The following is a 20,047-nucleotide window of genomic DNA, read 5'->3' as shown; positions in this document are numbered from 1 at the left end:
AAGTATTCTTTTATATTTTCATGTTTCTGCCGATATTTTATATTGTATAATGATTAGAAAAGTGATTTTTTTTGCAGTCCAAATTGTGATAGGTACTACTAATGTCACAATTGGGACTGTGAAGAAATGTTGAAAAGGAAATATAATTTTGCAATGATAACTATTTACAAAACAATTTGTTTGAATATTAAAAAATGTTATAAATAGTAACTCCACACTCCGGAAAGGAAAAGATAACAGCGAATTCGAATTCCGCTACGTTTAAATTCTTATGTTTTTTAAAAATAAGTTATTCGAAATTACACAGAAGAAAGTTCATCTTTAGATAGGGGAAGCAGAAAATAAAACAAACGGCTATTTTATAAAATTATATTAAGCTAGTAAGGATTTCCAAAAACGTTCATGGCCACGTCACAATAAATTAAATAAATACTTTTTACAACTTACACTACCGACAACGAAATTGCACTTCATGAGAATATAATAGACATCCAATAAATACATTAGTATTATAAATATAGAGTAAAAATGGTTATCACAAAAGCTTTGACACAAGTGTTGCCAGGTCTTTTAATATCACCAACAAAAATACATCATCTTATAAACTTTCAATACTTAAATAGTCAAAAATGAAAGTAGTAATTTTTCAGATCATATTAAAAACACATACAAATAAGTAACATTAAGTTACATTAACTCATTGATAAATCTAAAAAAAAAAATTTCAGAACCTCAAACGATTTGGAACGGACTACGTCAGTGTTAGGCAAAAATATATATACATTTTAAACAATAAAAACTGGCAACACTGAAAATAACAGAGCTACACATGGATAAATAAAAGAAATTTCCAGACAATACAATATACAATCTATGTATAGCTCTGTAAATAGGAATGTAGCGACATCGAAACATTTGTGCGACAATATATTAATCTACAAAATACAAATATAAAGGGCCTCAATCCCTTGGCACTTTAAATTTACGACTAGTATTGTTAATAGATAATTTATTACTCTCTACAACACACATATATACGTATTGTGTATTCTTTAAGAATAATAATTCAAAATGACAATATTTAGAAATGTATTTTGACGTAGCGGGACCCGAACCCGCGCCTCTTGTTTATCGTCCAAGTGCTGGTCGCCAATTAATTCATAAGTTCTCATCGAATAACATCGGCTTATTATTTTTTGTTAATTTATTTTTGTTTTATTAAATTCAAGAAGTTAAATTACGTAAAGTTATTATATTGATGATTCTTCAAATGTTACAACATAAATTTTTCATTAAGTAACAAAACAGAAATAATCTTTAAAACATATATAAATATTACAAAAAAGTCTAAACTAAAATAACAATGTAAGATTATGTTATTTTAAAAACAAAAGAATAATATAAATTATATGTTTTATTCAATAAATAAATTAACTAGTTATAGTTATTAATTAAAAATTATTAATATATTTAAAAGCAACATATAAATTACAACATTTAGGTATAAAATATATGGACATTATTTAGTCATTTTAAAATATAATATACCCAATTTATCTTTTTTTACAATTATTTAACACTTTCATTCAATAATAAGAATGCTAAAGCATGTCCATATAAATGTATACATAATTACTAAAAAGCTCTAAAATATTTTACATATAACAGCTTTAATGATAAAATACATACTAATAATTTACTCAATTTAAAAAACTGACTTCAAAGGTTACAATATATATTTTAATATGATATACTTTACGTATTAAATAATATATTTTTTATATTCCAATAAAAACAAATAGAATAATTAAGATTCTTTTCAGTTTCATGCTTTTTTTCCGCATAATACTACCATAGATAGAGAGTGGGATCATGGGAGTATCTAGTTTTTTCTGTTGGTGGTACTTTAGGTTTGAACAGATGTGTTCGTATAGAGGTATTTTTTTCATTTTCAGGGCTATTTTTTCCACCCGGCCCTCTCTGCTCCTGCTATTCTCCATTCACAGTGACACTGCACTGCATCTAAGCCTTATGTTCTGTGACTATGTATCGTATGATTTTTGTCTTCTTCGATTTACATGTTATGTAATATATACATAAAGAAACCACCATATTTTCTTTTAACAAAATCCTATAGTAATTTAACAGCAATTTAACCAAAAAATATTTTATCCATAAATAAAAAAATATTATGATCAGATATAACTATATATGTTTTCCGAATCAAATTCTGACCACTTTAATTACAAATTACTAGTGATTTAATTATATAGAATATAGAAATATATATAAATGCATATAATTATAATAATGTGACATAAGGCGGGCGGTAGTAAGAACACTTGTACGTTGCTTAGATATTTTTATAATAGAGGTTGACTTGAAGATGCCTGGAAAAAATATATTTCATACATTACATATAATAAGTCAAGTGCCTGATTGCAGACAATTGTAGTGGGTCCAAATTTTTTTTTGCCCTTGTAACACCCAATACTTAATATAAATGTTTATCTAAAACAAGAATGGTTGAAATATATTTTCACTACTGAAATCAATTCAAAAACCGAAACATTTAGTAAACATAGTATGATTTCAAGCCTAAAGACGTGGAAAAAATGGACAGTATCTTGCTGTAAACGCGGCTGTGGGTTCTGTTCTTTTCTTGGGGGAACAAATAACATTTCATTTCTCTGCTCTGGTAGATAAAGCATGGCACGTGTTAACCACTCTATTCTACTTCATTTCGAATTCCAACGGAAAGTGAATAATTGAGTGAGTGCCTTAACACTAGTCGAAAAACTATTTGAGGAACCTACTCAGAATTTGTAAAAAAATACTTAATTTACAAATTAATTTATTATGAGACCTGATCTGGGGCATTGGCTGGCTGTAAGTGCGATGGTTTTGGCCTCAATTACTACTTAATACGGCGTTCAATTCTGCCACTCAGTGTTTACAGAGTGTCGCAATTTCAGACAGAAAGCTATACCTTAACACCCCTTACCCTATGTCTACTCCGCTATACGCGGGATAGAGCGTGAAATTTGTATACTCACATTATAAAGGTGGTGGTTCTCTAATACCCTCGCTGTGTCTCGTGCGTCCCGCCATGTCCAATATGGCTTTAGCTTCCGGATTCGTATCTAAGATACTTGTGTCGCGTTCATCCTGGAGGGAATGTTATTTTTAGATTATTATAAAAAACATAGTTTTGTCTTATATTCTTAAAAAACAATTATATACAGTAACAATAAATTTATATGTATATCAATTTATATGTCAAGTACTAAATATATAAAAAAATAAGTACTACTATGTTAAACTAGCACAATAACAACATCCAGGACTATTTATAAAAAAGAATCATGAAATTAATTCTAACTAAATACAAAGGTCTACGAAATCAAATCTTATCAAAGATTTTTTTTTATTTTTTGCTGATAAAATTTATATTTTTGTTACATTGGTTTGAGTAGTTACGAATAGTAGTTTAAAATTATAGAAAATAGATAAAAATTATAATAAAAAATTGGGATGTTTTTACATAAAATAAAGAAAAAGTATAATAACAACTGCAAACGACAGTGATTACAAATTTGGGGTCGATCACTATTATATATTTGAATTATTTTCATTTTCCCTCTGGTAAACAAAACGAAATCGTGTCTTTGGTGTGTCTCAACAATTCTACGGATAGTGAGCAACTGTACCACTCTGTTCCCTCGGCCTATCCTTGCTATACGAGAAAAGCGTGAAACTGATTTATTTCATATGAATATCATCAACAATTCTACATACAAAATAAGCTATAAAAATATGCGCGCTATAACCTATAAATCCATAGGTAAATCTTCAGTTAAACCATCATTGACTTGCGGTTTCGTCGCCAGTTTCAAGAACATACGTTCAGATCTACGTGTCTCTAGTACACTGCTGTTTTGGGACACGTCTAGGTCCTAGAGTGGGATAAGGATGTGGGATTGAAGTTAAATTGGATGAACTAATGTATATTAGTCAAGAGTTATTTTTATATTAATTTTATTTTATTCTAAAAATATTAATATCGTTATGCAAACAGACTGTATCAAAAATCTACAAATGAATTTATATTATGTTTAGAGTAAAATATACTACTTTATAGCTTATACAGTCATTTTTTTGTTTTAAAAATTATTAAACATAAAGCACTAAATTTCTAATTTAAATGAGTTAATTTAAACTTAATTTTACTTTTGATGAAAATGAAATATCAATCTATTTTTTCTTACATTTGTCATTTGTATATAAACATATTGCATGTACCATAGGATAAGTGTTTAGGGGAGGTGTACTAAGAATGTGGAGTACGTCCCAAAATATAGAACCATATGTTAAAATAAAACACAGGTTTTAGGACATGGTAAGGTAAGCAGTACCTATAAAAGTCAAATATTTCCATTATTATTTCATATGTTCGAATCGTGTTTCATCCGCCGTAATCTTTCTTAAAAATCCTCTAACACCAAAACCTTAGTTTTATTATGTACAACCATCACTCTCCACACCACACCACAACTCGACCACAACTCAGCTACTGTTCACCACCACTCAACTATCACTCACCAGGTCCTTGTCCAGCGCGGGCTTGTCTCCCACTCCCCACACCTCGAGGCTGCGGATTCGGAAGGAGGGCTCCTTGCTGAGGCGGCGGTACCCGCGGTAGGTGCTGCAGGATTCCGCTGAGGCGCCCTCGCCGAATGGCTCAGCGTTCACCCATATACCGCCAAAGTGGAACTGACCGCCCATTAGCTGTGAAAAAGAATTAATTACATTATTTGACTAACATGACGATTGTGGGTTCGTATTTTTTCTTATTCTGGTAATAAAAAACGCGTTGTAGAGTTCCGCCACTTAACTTGCTATGACTTGAAATTTTAACCCGTGCTTGGGGAACAGATTGTTTTCCCATGCGGAAAACGAAAGTGGTAAACGAAGCGTCTTACCATTAGGTTGCACAATGCAGCGTGAAACTACAAAAAAATATTTAAAAAAAAATCGCAACTCACCAATCCATTCGGCAGTGTCTTAGTATGGTGATTCATATACTGATAGTGATCATTATAATTAGTTGCTTGGTACACTCTCATTTTGGGTGCACATGTGAACAGGAAGGCCTCATCTGTCCCAGTAAAGTTCGGACCGAAGGCCCACGAGCAAGGGGCGAAGCCTCCAAAAATGTAACCGCTGGAGTCTTCGATTATTATTATTGAGGGCCCCTGGTCTATTATACGACCTGGAACAGATGATTGGTTTGTTTGTTGTTTATATAATGTATAATTATGTTTTAATATATTTAAAAATATTTAAAAAATCTATAATTTATACTTATTTATAGGTTTTTTCCTAGGTGTGGAATATTTAATTAAAAATGTTCAAAATTTTCTATAAGTAAGAAATGCATTTACAATATGGGAATCAATCAAATTGTAAAAAAATCTACTTTGTATATTATTATGAAAACTTTAGTTGTGTATTTAATAATCATATACTTACATTAATCCATAAACATTAAGAAAAGTAATTAAATATTAAAAAAGCGTACCAGTCATAGTGGAGAAAGATTCTCCATGGATATGAGTGGAGAATAAAAATCTCCACTTGTGTTGAAATTTCTGTGGCAAATGCGCGTTAATCCATACGATATGCGACATATCTATAAAGGCAGGATAGTCTGGCATTGGGTCTAGACCTAAGAAAAAAATAAAATAAAAAAGTTACAAAATATAAAAAATTGTAAAATATTATTCGATAAAAAATATATTTTATAATAAATTAAAATGAGTAAACATAACATTTTTAAGTTTTGGGTTTTTCTAACTTTATTAATTTTCCGCATATAACTGGGTGGGTAGAACAAATCTAGTGTTTACACTCCGTTACTTACTTATAGCCACATTTCATGATATAGTGTTATAAGTGAGAGAGCTTAACGTTGCAATTTTACTTTCCAGATGAAAAGAACGAGACAATTTCCATTATATTAAGTAATATTAAGTAACTTTTCTCACCGTCAGGTCCAGGCAGGAGGGACGGTGCGGCCGGGGGCAAAGGCGTAGGGCTCTCATCTCCAGATTTTTTATTAATACCGTATAAATTAACATATACTAACTCCGCTACTTGCTTGAGGAGTATGTTTGATTGTAGCCTGGAATGGTTCAAATTAAAAAAGCCTGTGTAATATAAGCTTTTATAACTATTGCAAGTATTAAAATAATTTCAATAACAAAACATTTGACTTGCGTCTTTTCTTTTGCACTTGTGCTTTTTCTTTTAAACCTGTCGTGACGCAGCAAAACAGTCTCTGACTGTAAATGAGATGGTTGTGGATGCGATTCCCACCCGGCAGAATGAATTAGTTTCATACAAACAAAAAAACTATTGTCAATAAAACCAGTGCAAATGGCGTTCTACTCCATTCTACTGCGTTATACTGTTCGGTCTAGTTAATACAATTATATCGTTAGATATAGAAATAGTTAATCAGCATACAATATAATACCTAAATGTAAGATATTAAACAGAACGGAGAGTAAAGGAGGAGATCATAAAACTAAATCACTACCATTTGGACAGCTGTGATGCTGTACAGTGGTGCTGTGGAGAATCCAGGTCTCCACCCACGCTGGCGGCCACAGCTTCCCCCAGGGCCTGAACGTGAGAAGCATTCGCTCGGAACCCCTTCTCTATCCATACCCTGGCTCGCTTGCTTGATGATGACTTGATTATTTTTATATATGTGGACACTATGCTTTCGCAATACTGTAGAAGAATAATAGATTTTTCTGAACACGTGTACGCTGTATCGCACATATAGCAGGGTAGGTAATGGGAACCTGGTGTTAACCTCCTGAATTTCCACTCTTCAAGACACAGCAAGTTGAATGGCTGAACTGCCGCGAAATGCCGCGCCTTGTTTTGTTATTAAAGCGAGAAAATTAAGATAATTCATTCCCCCGAGTGAGAACCCACAACCGAAGTGTTTCAAGTGAGACCAACGTCTCTAAATACAACTATTTACAAGGTAGAAGTAGAAGAATGTAGGTTTGAAATGTTACAATGACTTAAGAACAATAATTATGTCGATTTTAAAAGATCGAATAGAATTTCAAAAGTTTGATACCCTCTCGGGAGCATAAATCATTTTTTGAGCTGCGAAAACCGCCACTCTACGCCAATGACGTCACTCGACACAATGTCTCGAAAATTGGGAACCACACTACGTTTCCTTTGTCTATCCTGCTATATCCACGATACAGTGTGAAGTTAAAAAAATATTTTCCTAAAGATAATTAAAAAATAAAAAGAATAATTTAAAAAACATATTAATCATACCTCCTTTAGAAGTTGGTATGGCAATTCCACATCCTCATTGTAGTCCATGCCGAGGCAATTATATGTCACCATCATTCTTTCCTCTACTGTACCTGAAATTCACAAAAAACTTCTTTAAATATGTTTCTTGTGTATGTCTTACTAGTTAATGAAAAATATAGAGATAACTTTATCTTAACTTTTACTCAGATTTTGAGGAATGAGGGCTCATTTCTGCCTAACCTGCTCTATCATGTATTTAAGCATACCCAGTTCTCATATCTTGAAATGCGTATTTGTTATGTTCTATTCTTCTTTTTAACATAATATTATCATTGATTGAAATTCTACACACAGACAAATTTTATAATGAAACAAATGACAAGTTTAACATAGAATTACTAAAAAAATAATTGACCTCTCACCTCGTACATTGAATACATATAACTCAGCGAATCTATTAAAGTCCACCGCAGGAGTCTTGTCCTGACCGGAGCCAAACAAGTAGTTCGATAGATACTGCGCTAGTCGTGGATCTATTTGAGGACCCCAGAATTTCTAGAATAAAAAAATATTTCATTTACAAATTAATTTATCATGAAGCCATGTCAGGAACATTATTGATCCAAATTCGGGACAAAATAAATAAAATTTTGTGTCCCCGGTTTGATATGGTAAAGTGCGGCGTTAAGTTCCGCGACTCAATACGAAATGTCTGAAATTCAAATGGAAATCACAGGACGTTCAAATTCTAAGATTCTATCTGCTTAGTTAAAAAATATAGTACGTTTCTAAAAAAATTAAATCTGTTCTAAAAACCATGTAAATCTGTAATAACTGTCGAACATTTTATACGCTAGTTAAAATCGCACCAGTTACTAGGTCACAGTATATAAAAATCTTAGGCGATACATCCGTAAAGTAAATGCAAGTTTATGTATATTTTGATGGCGCACTAACTTTTATTTAAAGATTCATCTTGTATATATGAGATAATTTAGTTTCCATTACTAATAGCGATATTGAAGAGTAACGCTTACTTGGAACGACTTACTTGGTTGGTGAAATTTGACACATCTTCCACAATTTGGTCCGAGCAAATCAAAGAACTTCTATTAGTTCATTTACATACTAGTCGAATCGAAGGAAAATATGCTAGGCATATTTTTTCAGCCCCAGAATCTGTCAGTTGCCAGGTAGGCGCAAAAACCTAGTATCGAAACATTTTGTTCTCCACTTTCCATTCGAATTCGCAACTCAACCCTGTGCCTTACCAGGGCAGCGTATACGACAGTAAAGAGCGAATCTCAGACGCCCAACTCAAAGCTATCCGATTGATTGATTCATAGAACAATCAAATCAACATTATAACTAAAGTACAAAAATTATTGAAACTATTTATTAAAAGTAAGCTTTTACCAAGATTGTACAAAGCTTTTCTTTCGCTTCACGTAGGAGAAGAGAGAACTCAGTGTTAAGACACTCCGTTACCCACCTTCCGCGGAATTCTCGAGGCATAGCATATTGAGTAGATGAACTCAACGCCGCGCTTTCCCTCGTTACCAGCGTATGAAAATTAAAAATATAAATATTTCAATCCCTCGAGTAGGAATCGAACCCACAACCGTCGTTTATAGTCGCACGGTGGTGCCCCGGGACAACATGGCTCGAACAATATAACATACATGATATTGTAAAACGTTCTATAATTACTTGTTTGAACGCTATTAACGTATTTAGATCCTGTTTTCATAAATAACTTCGCAAACGACTGAAACATAGCGCTGAAAGATTAAAAAACAACGTAAGGTAAACTAACCTATATAATGTTAATTGTTATTATTAAAAATGTAGGTGACATCAATGTCCTGAATCAACATCAAAATAACCATACAAGTTTCAGTTTTTATGACCCGCCGATAAAACGACAAATAATAAGTACCTACATACGCAGCTGGAAAATTTGGTATGTGTACATAAAAAGTCCTTAAAAAATAAACTTCTGACTTTTTATAACTTATAATTTCCAAAAAAAATTCAAAAATATATATTATAATGAATCACAGTTACAGGGTAGCCACGGTAAGTTTAAATTTCATGAAGATATCAGCTTCACGGTGTATCCCGCACACAGCAGGGTAAGCAGAGGGAACCTAATGTAAGACACTCCGTTTCCCACTTTCTGCCGAATTCTGGAGGCATTGCGTGTAGAGTGGCAGAACTCAACGCCAACTACAACCATCAAGCTTGTGGCAGACGCTGTCCCACTGCACCATGACGGCCTCGATTGTATAAAATGCGAAAAAACGTAACACCCAACACAAATTCCAAAACCAGAACGATAAATAGCTACCATCGCACTAAACATATCTATCGTTTTAAACAAAAAGAAGAAGAAAAAAAACTAAAATAACGACTACAAATTTTTCAAAGCAAACGCAAACCATTAGGCTAAAAGTCTAAAATTGACTTATAAAATAGCGCTACTGAAGCAATCTTAATGCATTATTAAGATAAACAAATGATCACCACTTTACTGCCACATTATTTTTGCTCAAAAAAACAAATCAAAGACGTTCTGACGTAAAACTATTGAAAGTTATATCGAAGTTGGGATTTTTTTATTTTAACTGTATACAATTGAATATATCTAGTAGAAAGCCCTGACAACACCCCACGCTCCAATATTTACGTACGGAGCATGGTTTTCTTCAATGCGAGTCCATAACAATCGATTAGCTGTATTGTGTGGATGCGAGGCCACGAAAAATTGGTGAGTAAAAAAAAGATAATTTATGTAAGATCTTCGATATTATTTACAATATTCATTGTGGGAAATGTATTCATACGATAACAGCTTCAATACGATAAATTATACAAGTTGTTAATATAAAATAAATTAAGTCAATTAGAATTGTAGTAAATTACGCGAAAAAACTAAACACTGTTGCATTCGCTAAGCCAAAGATAAACTGATGTTGTAAATTTTCTTCTAACATTTATACAAAAATATTTTTTTCAGCATCACAAGTTATTTTGAATATATTTAGTATATAAGTATAAAAGATTATTTTGTAAGGAAGCCGTCCTTAATCCCTATTTTTTTAAACGATCAGAAAGTATTAAAAAAAGTCAAACTGCACCACAACAATATCTTTTTTGTGGACCATATCTTTTTTGTGGACCCTGGTAAGCAAAAGGAATTCAATATTAAAACACTCTGTTCCCCGCTTTGCGCTCGAACTCTATACTCTCACTGCTGAGTGACTGAACTGATTATTACACTGTGTCCACCAGAACATGAGAATTAAATTTATTCATTCCTCATTAGTATGAATCGTATCATACTTAGTAACACTTTCTCACTTCATTACGACAGTGTCACATGCTATACGAGTATGACACGAGTACCGATTGTGTGTAACATATACCTACATAAAAAATAGATAAAAAAATTATAATATTTAAATGCCGATCACGTAACTATCGCTAGCTCCAAGGCCCGCGCTAAAATTTTCCCGCCATTGTTTGATAAGAAAATAAACAATGTTTCCGAACTAAGGAGCAGGAGCTTGTTTACATCTGCTGGTTAATGTATGCTTCCATTAGTGATTTAACACTACATATACAATGAACATAAGTATAGTGATGGATGGACGGACGAAAGACAGATCAGAACAGTTAAACTGGTAACTTTAACACCTAGCAGTACCTATTCATTGAATAACTACATATTTTGTTTACCTGATAAATATTTTCAGTTACAAAATCATCATCATCAAACATCTTTCGTCGTCAGCATATCTTTTTACTCCTCACAGAGGTTCAGTTTTGAAAAAAAAAATTGACAAATGATTTTATTAGGTTTTAATAACGTTTATTACTGTTACTTACAATTATTTTATTAATTAATATTAATAATTTATATTAATAATTAATTTTATTAATCTAAGCACCCTCTGCATTAGAAGCTACCTACCCAGAGAAAAAAAAATGTCACCGTTGCTCAGCGAGAAGTTCTTAAAAACCAGATAAAAGAAAGTATGAGAAAACCAAAATCCAACACAAGGTTCTCTTACCTACCCTGCTATATTCGGAAAATACCCATAATTTTCCAATAAGCCCTATAAGACCAAATCCATTAATAAACCAAACCATTACAGCAACACCTACATTCGGTCGCGCCTGCTCCCGACGGATCTGTTAAATCAATCACGCTTCATTGCCTGTAGCAAGTCGACTTGACCGCACTGACGTCTAACTGTTTACGATTTGCTTACCATTTGTATATGGTGTGAGAAACAGATATTTAATCCATACCTATATTATAAATTCGAAAGTAACTCTGTATGTCTGTCTGTCTGTCTTTTACGCAATCAGGGCCAAACCGCTAATTTAATTAGGATAAAATACTCATATAGAGATACTTGAGGGTCCCGGGATGAACATAGGATATTTTTTTTTCTCATATTTGTAATATTTTCGATATATACCAATATATTAAAATATTTATAAATTGACATACAATTTATTTCGCCATGTTAATAACAACCGTCGTTGCTAAGCAACCATTTGCAAAGTTTGTTGTTAGAAAACGTCACCCAAAATAAGTTTTCTTAACGCATCTCTCTATTGAAAACTGTAAATAATTTCATAAATATATTTAATATATATTCTTATAGTTCAAGCGGGCGTAGCTGCGTTCGGGTCCACTAGTACATTATATACATAAGTATCTATTACAGAAATCGGGGGAGAATTGGGAGCGAAGTGTCTTAACACTCTTAACCCACCTTGTTTATACGACATAGCGTTACTAATTTGTGTGGTTCTCAAAGTTTTCGTGAAATATTTACTTGTGATTTGAAATGAAACTTTGAAAATTACGATATTTCATATGAACTTTTTAACCCCTATTCAAGGCGATTTGTTTTTAATGTTTTTGGTGGTCAAAATCACTTACACTCTACATAAAATCTAATTGCAAAATTTCACCATTCTGGGTACAGGACCTTAGGCTGTGCGTTGATTAATAATCTATGGGGATGTCAGCCATTTGAGTTTTATATCTATAGAGGATATTATCATTGTCTAATAATGTCCCAGCGTAGATAGAACTATACCTACAAACGATTATTGTTACTTTAATATCTAAATAAGTGAAATATTTTAATATACCAAAAATCGTTTGTTCGGAATAGTTAAAACCTGATGCGAATTGAGATCCATCACCCGGCATTTAATATCTCTAAAAACTGGAACTATTAAATTGTATGGTAGGTCTACTAAATCAAATATATTTGATTTTGATTGCCTGAAACAGACGGACTTGACCGCACTGACGTCTAACTGCGTTTACGATTTCGCCCATTTGTCGATAAATCATAAAAAAAACCTACAAAATAGTTAAAATGTCTATTAAATATGTCTAGTTTATAGTCATTTTCTAGGCAGGGCAGGGATAGATAAACATCAACAGGTATTGGATGTACGAGGTCGTAAGGGTGTGGCAAATAACTATCCCCTAGCGAGCTACACTGTGACAATGTAGTCGGTTTCGAGAAGCAATCACTTTGACTAATTGGTTTTTTTTTTCGAACATGAGGTTAGTGCTGCTAGCCCTATTGACTTTTACAGCGACACCGGTTGGGTAGAGAAGAGGGTACTCTGTCCTCGAAGAAATGCAAGCACTAAGTGGGCGACTGTAGGGCGCTCCCTGCGGGACTCGAACCTCGGCTTGCGGCCGTCGAGCGGACTGGGATTAATTGGTATAAAAAATAATTATGGTATGAAATATTGTCGTATTTTATAAGTTAGTATGTGACTAAAATGATGTCTTAGGGAAAATTGTTTAAATTTGGTTATCGCATGTAAATAAATGTACTCGTATGATATAAGAGACGATTCATAAATTAAGTCATACGAATTTAATTCTTTTTAAGGTTTCGTACCTTTTAGGAAAAAAGGAACCTTATAAGATCACTTTGTTGTCCCTCCGTCTGTATTTCTGTCAAGACCCTTTATCTCAAGAACGCTTGGAGATATCGAGTTGAAATTCAAACCATATACTCAGCTCTACGACCCATGATTTCCTAAAAAAAATCATATTTCTATACTTACTTTAAAAGAAAATATAGCCGTTTATATCACATACATATATATTATACATATATATTAAATTTAAGAAAAAGGGCCAATCCTCCAATTTTTTTAGAAATTCTCGGTGGGCGAGCCCGACTCAGTGTGTTGGTAGAATTAATTAAATTATATGTCACCGGATTTATGGAGGGTAGCTACCTTGAATCAGGTACTTTCGAACTTTAGTCAAAGCTTTATCGTAGGTAGTTATTAACTTAACAAATGATGAGAATCGATTGTAAAGCATCGCACTTATGCTTGTTTAATCAAAAAGGTTTTTATCTTATCTTATCGTAATGAATGTAAGGCTTGTAGTGCGATTGTAAACGTGACAGGTTGTGGTTTCGATTCCCACTCGATCAAATGAGTGAACAAAAGGAGGAAAGTTGGGAAAGAGGAGGAGGAGAAAGAGCAGGAGTGAGGAGTCTATGTTCCTGCTCTACCTGCTATGTGCAGTACATAAACATTTAATTTATTAATAGGAAATATTTTGAAAAAAATCTATCTCTATGAGGTATTTTTCTGACATAGAGGACGACGTATCGTACTTATACGTTTACATATAGCTGACTATAAGCGTGACGGTTGTGGGTTCCATCCCCATTACGAGGGAATAAATTATTTTCCTTTCCACGCTGTAGAAATAAGACAAAGCGCGGCCTGGAGTTCCGTCACTCATTACGCAATGTCTCATTAATAGGGTGGTGCGTGAGAAACGGAGACTTTTAATAAAAGGTTCCCGCTTTCTATATGCATACAGTGTGAGTAAGAAAATATTTATAATCATACTAAAAGACCATATTTCAAGACGCAGCAACTAAAACCAACAACAATCTTGTAATAAAATACAATTTTATCAACGAATCAATGTAGAGTAATTATAATTTCCAACTACCCACATATTTACTTCCCTCGTAAACATAGAAGCCATTGTTAAAAGCGAATTCCCGCATACCAAGTCTATTTTAACGCAGTTTACATCGCACGCCGATTTGGCGGCAGTAAATCAAAATACGCAAACAATTCCTGAATTGTAAACGGCCTGTATACGAACCACGAATAAATTGGAACATCGATCAAAAATTTACGAGACCAGCTATAAGCTGAGGGACAAATTGAGAAACGAATTTGATTGCGTTTTCGTGCTGTTACGTTTGTATTTGAAATTCTGCGAGATTAAAATTGTGAAACTTTTGTGCTAATTGCTTTAAGATTTATTATTGTGTGCGGAAGAACATATAAAATATTGTAAAATAATCTTATTCCAACTTGAAATGCGGTATTGGGTTGAGCAACTTTCGTTCTTAATTGAATCCTTGTGGAAAACGAAGAACGAAATGTCTGGGCACTGAAGCCTCAACTCTGAGATCGATCTTGAAAGCTATTTTGAGATGCCTTTTTCATTCATAGATTATTAAAACGGAATCTCAAGATTGCTCTCAAGATCGATCTTAGTGATGTTAAGCAGATAAGTCAGATTAATAAAACAGTTCGTGGAAGGATAATATAATTTATATTCATAGATTTCGATATATCTTAAAAGATAACTTTTGGAAATTCATTTAAAATATTGTTATTACGATAGCTAGAAACTGGAATTCCACAAAAAATCTATAATTAAATTAGGTGATGGATACATTTAAGTATAATCTGTATATTTATATTTCCCCATACAAGTTAGTTATAATGTTGCTTCCATAGCACATGAATATAATTTTGACGCAGCATAGTTTACGACTTGTAACCAATAATAGCAGTTCTACGAAACTAATTGCGATTTGTAAATTTAAGTATACTAGATGTATGTAGGTACCACTAAACTATGCAACTTTCAAATGCAAAAAAATTGAAAGTGTAATTTGTTTGTTTTTGAGATCGCATAGTGTTTAATATATATTATTTACATATGAAATAAACTAATGTATGTAATAGTGTATCTTAAGCAGATTACTAATAATCCTTACAAGTGCATATGAAAAAATAAATATAAATGCACAATTATAATTTTTTTGTAGGAAACTTCTAAACCTCAAAATACAGTTCTAAAACTGTTTAAAGGCCAAATATTTAATTCAAATAAGTAAAAATCGTAATATATATAAAAAATATATATATTATAACTTCAATTCAGACTACAGACAATTTGTTACCTTCGTGGCGCAGGTGCAAAAGCGTGCGACTGTAAACGTGAAAGTTGTGTGTTCGATTCCCACTAAAAAGTTGATATTTTAATTACCTCGCCCTGATAACGAAGCAAAGCGCGGCGTGGAGTTACGCTACTCAACACACAGTGCAAACAATTCATTGGAAAGTGGGAAAGGTGGCTTTTAATGTAAACCAAATATAACTAGAATGTTTTAACATTTGCTTCCCTCTGCTGTCTATAGGATACAGAGTGAATAAAAAAATTACTCCATGATTGTAACTCAGTTGAGATGTAACTCACAAGTCAGAATAATGTATATATATATATATATATATATATATATATATATATATATATATATATATATAAAATATTTGTATTTCCTTTTCCTTGTCTATTCAAGCAAAGTAGCAATGTGGTTTTTACCACTCTATAGGTAAAATCGATATTTTCATTGCATTGTGTAGTATAAATTGAATATTAAAGTTTCCTCACAAAAATTCACAAAGCTTTCCTAATCAAAAAAATTCTGGATAAATATAAAATGAACACAGTTATTGACAAAACAATCAAAAACATGAGGAAATAATTAACATATTTGAAAAAAATATTAAATAACCCATAACCAAACAAATAAAAAAAGTAAATGGACTTAAAACATAAGAAACAATGTGAAACATTATATACATTTTTTTATTAAAAATTATTTTTGTATTGATTTGGTAATACTGTATTTATTCACTTAAAAAGAAATTTTTGTTTTGTATAAGTTCACCAATGTCAATGTAACATAACTGGGGTGGCTAATAATAAAAGCTTTTAAAAAATGCAAATGTACTGTTCTTATCTCAATCAGAGACAAACATAATAGTTATAGGTTCATACCCACCCCAACGAGAGAATAATTTAATTTATACTTAATTATATAAATAAATAATTTATACTTATTTCCCCAATCTTGCAACTTGCACTTGATCTAGTGCAGCTTTGAGTTCCACCACTTAACATGTGTCTCTATAATTGTTACAGTGGATAAAGACAGTCTTATATTAACGGTATCAAAATCATCCCAATAAATTAAAATAATAACATTTGAAATATTATAAAAAAGCACATATCTTTATATATAATGTTTCTGGCTTGAACCTGTGACTGATATATTTCTTCGTGTTAATGAAGTAATAATTGGCACGAATAAAAAAAATATGCTACATGTTTTTTTTTACTGCAACAAATTTAATTTCAAGTTATGTATGTGAAAGATATTTTGTGGTTAAATAATTTATTGAAATGATAATTTACAATTATACTATTAATATTTATTCAAATTAAAAATATGTCTTTACAAATCAAGAATCATATAAAGTATTTGAACTATGAAATGGATAACTAAAAATTAAAAGCTTTCTCATAAGAAAAAAATAAACCACCTAAAAAGCCACTAGCCCAAGCCAATCAAAACAATAAACTAAATAGGAAAAACATAAAATTAACACACTTCTAATGACACTGCGTCAAGTTTGCCACTCACGATGAGATCCTCCTCTCTGATCTTCTCTGAGTTCTTGCTGGCTGCTCGGAATGTCGCTGCCACATATTTCTGCTCATCTTTTGTTAATAATGTACATTTTGCAGCCAGCTTTTTGCTGGTATTACCCATCCTGCAATATTGGAACTTTAGTAAAGATATTAATTTTTATTATAAATTCTTATTGGCAATTTATTTAAGTCACTTATTATAAAAGGCTTGTCGTAAAATCTTAATTATAGTAAAAATTAATTTATACGGTAATTGGTGTCATATGAATAGCTATGTCACGAGTGTTGACTTTCCTTGAATGTCGCACTTCAATATCTAAGTCAAACATTTTTTGTACTTGTGTAATAAAATATACTTAAAAAATTACTAAATGAATAATAAATGAAATCAAATTCACATTAAATAAATAATGAAAATTCTGTCATAAATACCTTAAATCACTACGTTAATGAGCAAAATTAATATTTATAAAAGTACTTTTTCTCAATTTAAGAACTTGAAAATACATTTTAAACAAGAACTTGATCAATATCAAAATAAAAATAGACAAAACACTAAATACAATACATTACAATAAAAAAACAAATAAATCAATACTATTATTATTACATCAAAATTGCAAATTACAGTGATAAGGTTACCTGTCAAATTTATTTTTTTTATTTATTTTCAACCACTGATAAGGATGGAAGCGCCACGGCCGCACTTCACGGAGCAACCTGTGATACGCGTCGCGTAAAAACGACTGCCTTGCTGCTTGCGTCTTTATCACGCTCACATTTTGTGTAAAAATAAACCACTACATAAAAGAAAGTAAATACGGATATCTCAAATTAGCAACTTTAAGCTTAAAGCGCATGATTATATTTCTATAGTTGCTTATATAGTTAAAAAATCATTTCATAATACTAATACGTATAATATTATATCATCATTATTATTGAAGTAGTGATTATTAGTCCTTCAATCGCAATATATTTAAAATTTATTAAGGACACATAGTTAAAAGCGATTTAGACATTAGAATATATTTATACATGTACTATAAAACCTAATTAATTAATGTTTTCTCATTCAATTATCAAAATGTTGTAACTTTGATAATATTATTATACAATCTCATGGATGATTAATCAATGTGTATTTTTTACCGTATTATTTAAGATGTACTTAAGAGTTAAGAGTAGTTTCGATGTTTTTTTAGATAAGTTGATTGTGATCTCACCCTTACTCAGCCAATATTTTGCATCAAAGTTGCTATCGTATTAATTAAAGATACAATAGTTTACTTGTTTTATTAACAAAAAATATCAACGAAAATATCAATTGTGTAATTTTTACCGTAAAGTACATTATATAATTTTTTACTGTATATTTGAACATAATTTAATTAAATAAAATAATTTATGGTATGGTATCCCAACGCCGTGACTTGGAAAATATTGTTGTCAACTATTAATTGTCATCTTCGAATTCATATTTTATTCTCCTTTTGTGATTTGCGTTATACAGATTTATTCTCATTAAGAATAATACACATTTTAAAGATTATATGAAATAAGTTAAAGCAATATGACGCTTACTAAAATGGAGGTAGACTCCGCTAAGGGCGAAGGCTTTCGACCCTACTATATAACCAAGATCGAAGAACTACAATTGATCGTTGCCGAAAAATCTCAAAATCTTCGTCGTCTTCAAGCCCAGCGAAATGAACTTAATGCAAAGGTACGCATGTTGCGTGAAGAATTGCAACTGCTTCAAGAACAAGGCTCCTATGTCGGCGAGGTCGTGAAACCCATGGATAAGAAAAAAGTTCTTGTAAAAGTGCACCCAGAAGGCAAGTTTGTAGTAGATCTGGACAAAAATGTTGATATCAACGACGTAACCGCTAACTGTCGTGTAGCACTTCGTAATGAAAGTTACACTCTTCACAAAATATTGCCTAACAAAGTTGACCCGTTAGTATCTCTTATGATGGTGGAGAAAGTCCCAGATTCTACATACGAGATGGTAGGCGGCTTAGATAAACAGATTAAGGAAATTAAGGAGGTTATTGAACTGCCTGTGAAACACCCTGAACTCTTTGATGCCTTGGGTATTGCTCAACCTAAGGGAGTACTGCTATATGGCCCTCCAGGTACTGGTAAGACCTTATTGGCTCGAGCTGTAGCACATCATACTGAATGCACTTTCATTAGAGTATCTGGGTCTGAATTAGTCCAGAAATTCATTGGTGAAGGAAGTAGAATGGTTAGAGAGCTTTTTGTTATGGCAAGGGAGCATGCCCCATCTATTATCTTCATGGATGAAATAGACTCCATAGGTTCTTCCCGTATTGAATCTGGCAGTGGAGGAGACTCAGAGGTACAGAGAACTATGTTGGAACTTCTAAACCAGCTTGATGGTTTTGAGGCAACTAAAAATATTAAAGTCATTATGGCAACTAACAGAATTGATATTCTTGATCCTGCACTGTTGAGACCTGGTCGTATTGATAGGAAGATTGAGTTCCCTCCGCCAAATGAGGAAGCTCGTTTGGATATTCTTAAAATCCACTCACGTAAAATGAATCTTACAAGAGGTATCAATTTAAGAAAAATAGCTGAGCTCATGCCTGGTGCATCGGGTGCTGAAGTTAAAGGTGTATGTACTGAAGCAGGCATGTATGCTCTTAGGGAACGTCGAGTGCATGTCACTCAGGAGGACTTTGAAATGGCCGTAGCCAAGGTCATGCAGAAGGACTCTGAAAAGAACATGTCCATCAAGAAATTATGGAAGTAATCACTTTTATTTGTATTCTTAATTTTTATGTATTAGAAAATAAATAACTTCTTTTAAACTAATGTTTTATTTTGAAAATATTTTAAAATTAG

General features: G+C 32.2%; 2 protein-coding genes across 4 annotated transcripts; one reads left to right on the top strand and one right to left on the bottom strand.

The window, feature by feature from the left end:
- Positions 1 to 355: 355 nt before the first annotated feature.
- LOC146533521 (MTOR-associated protein MEAK7) lies at positions 356 to 17,979 on the bottom strand. 3 transcript variants are annotated; one of them, XM_085193761.1, is made up of 11 exons: positions 17,816 to 17,979; positions 17,166 to 17,295; positions 7,776 to 7,908; positions 7,372 to 7,463; positions 6,602 to 6,798; positions 6,048 to 6,184; positions 5,582 to 5,728; positions 5,046 to 5,272; positions 4,603 to 4,788; positions 3,057 to 3,168; positions 356 to 2,390 (listed from the first exon to the last, which is right to left on the bottom strand). In XM_085193761.1, exons 2-10 carry the CDS (start codon positions 17,292 to 17,294, stop codon positions 3,058 to 3,060), a joined length of 1,359 nt encoding a protein of 452 aa, XP_085049887.1. In that variant the 5' UTR covers position 17,295; positions 17,816 to 17,979; the 3' UTR covers positions 356 to 2,390; position 3,057. The 3 variants fall into 3 exon arrangements, with proteins under 3 accessions (XP_085049887.1, XP_085049888.1, XP_085049886.1); XM_085193762.1 differs by having other exon boundaries at positions 17,133 to 17,295; positions 17,816 to 17,967; XM_085193760.1 differs by lacking the exon at positions 17,816 to 17,979 and adding an exon at positions 17,606 to 17,779 and having other exon boundaries at positions 17,133 to 17,295.
- Positions 17,980 to 18,594: 615 nt separating this feature from the next.
- Positions 18,595 to 20,013, top strand: Rpt6 (26S proteasome regulatory subunit Rpt6). The gene has a single exon (XM_085193764.1). The coding sequence runs from the start codon at positions 18,747 to 18,749 to the stop codon at positions 19,953 to 19,955; it is 1,209 nt and encodes a 402-aa protein (XP_085049890.1). The 5' UTR covers positions 18,595 to 18,746; the 3' UTR covers positions 19,956 to 20,013.
- The last annotated feature ends 34 nt before the right edge of the window (positions 20,014 to 20,047 follow it).

This window comes from Heliconius melpomene, chromosome 12 (assembly GCF_056956725.1).
Source record: "Heliconius melpomene rosina isolate 202511_hmr_F chromosome 12, ASM5695672v1, whole genome shotgun sequence".
Lineage (NCBI taxonomy): Eukaryota > Metazoa > Arthropoda > Insecta > Lepidoptera > Nymphalidae > Heliconius > Heliconius melpomene.
The sequence above is the reverse complement of the archived record's forward strand: the minus strand, read 5'-3'. Positions and strand labels throughout refer to the sequence as shown.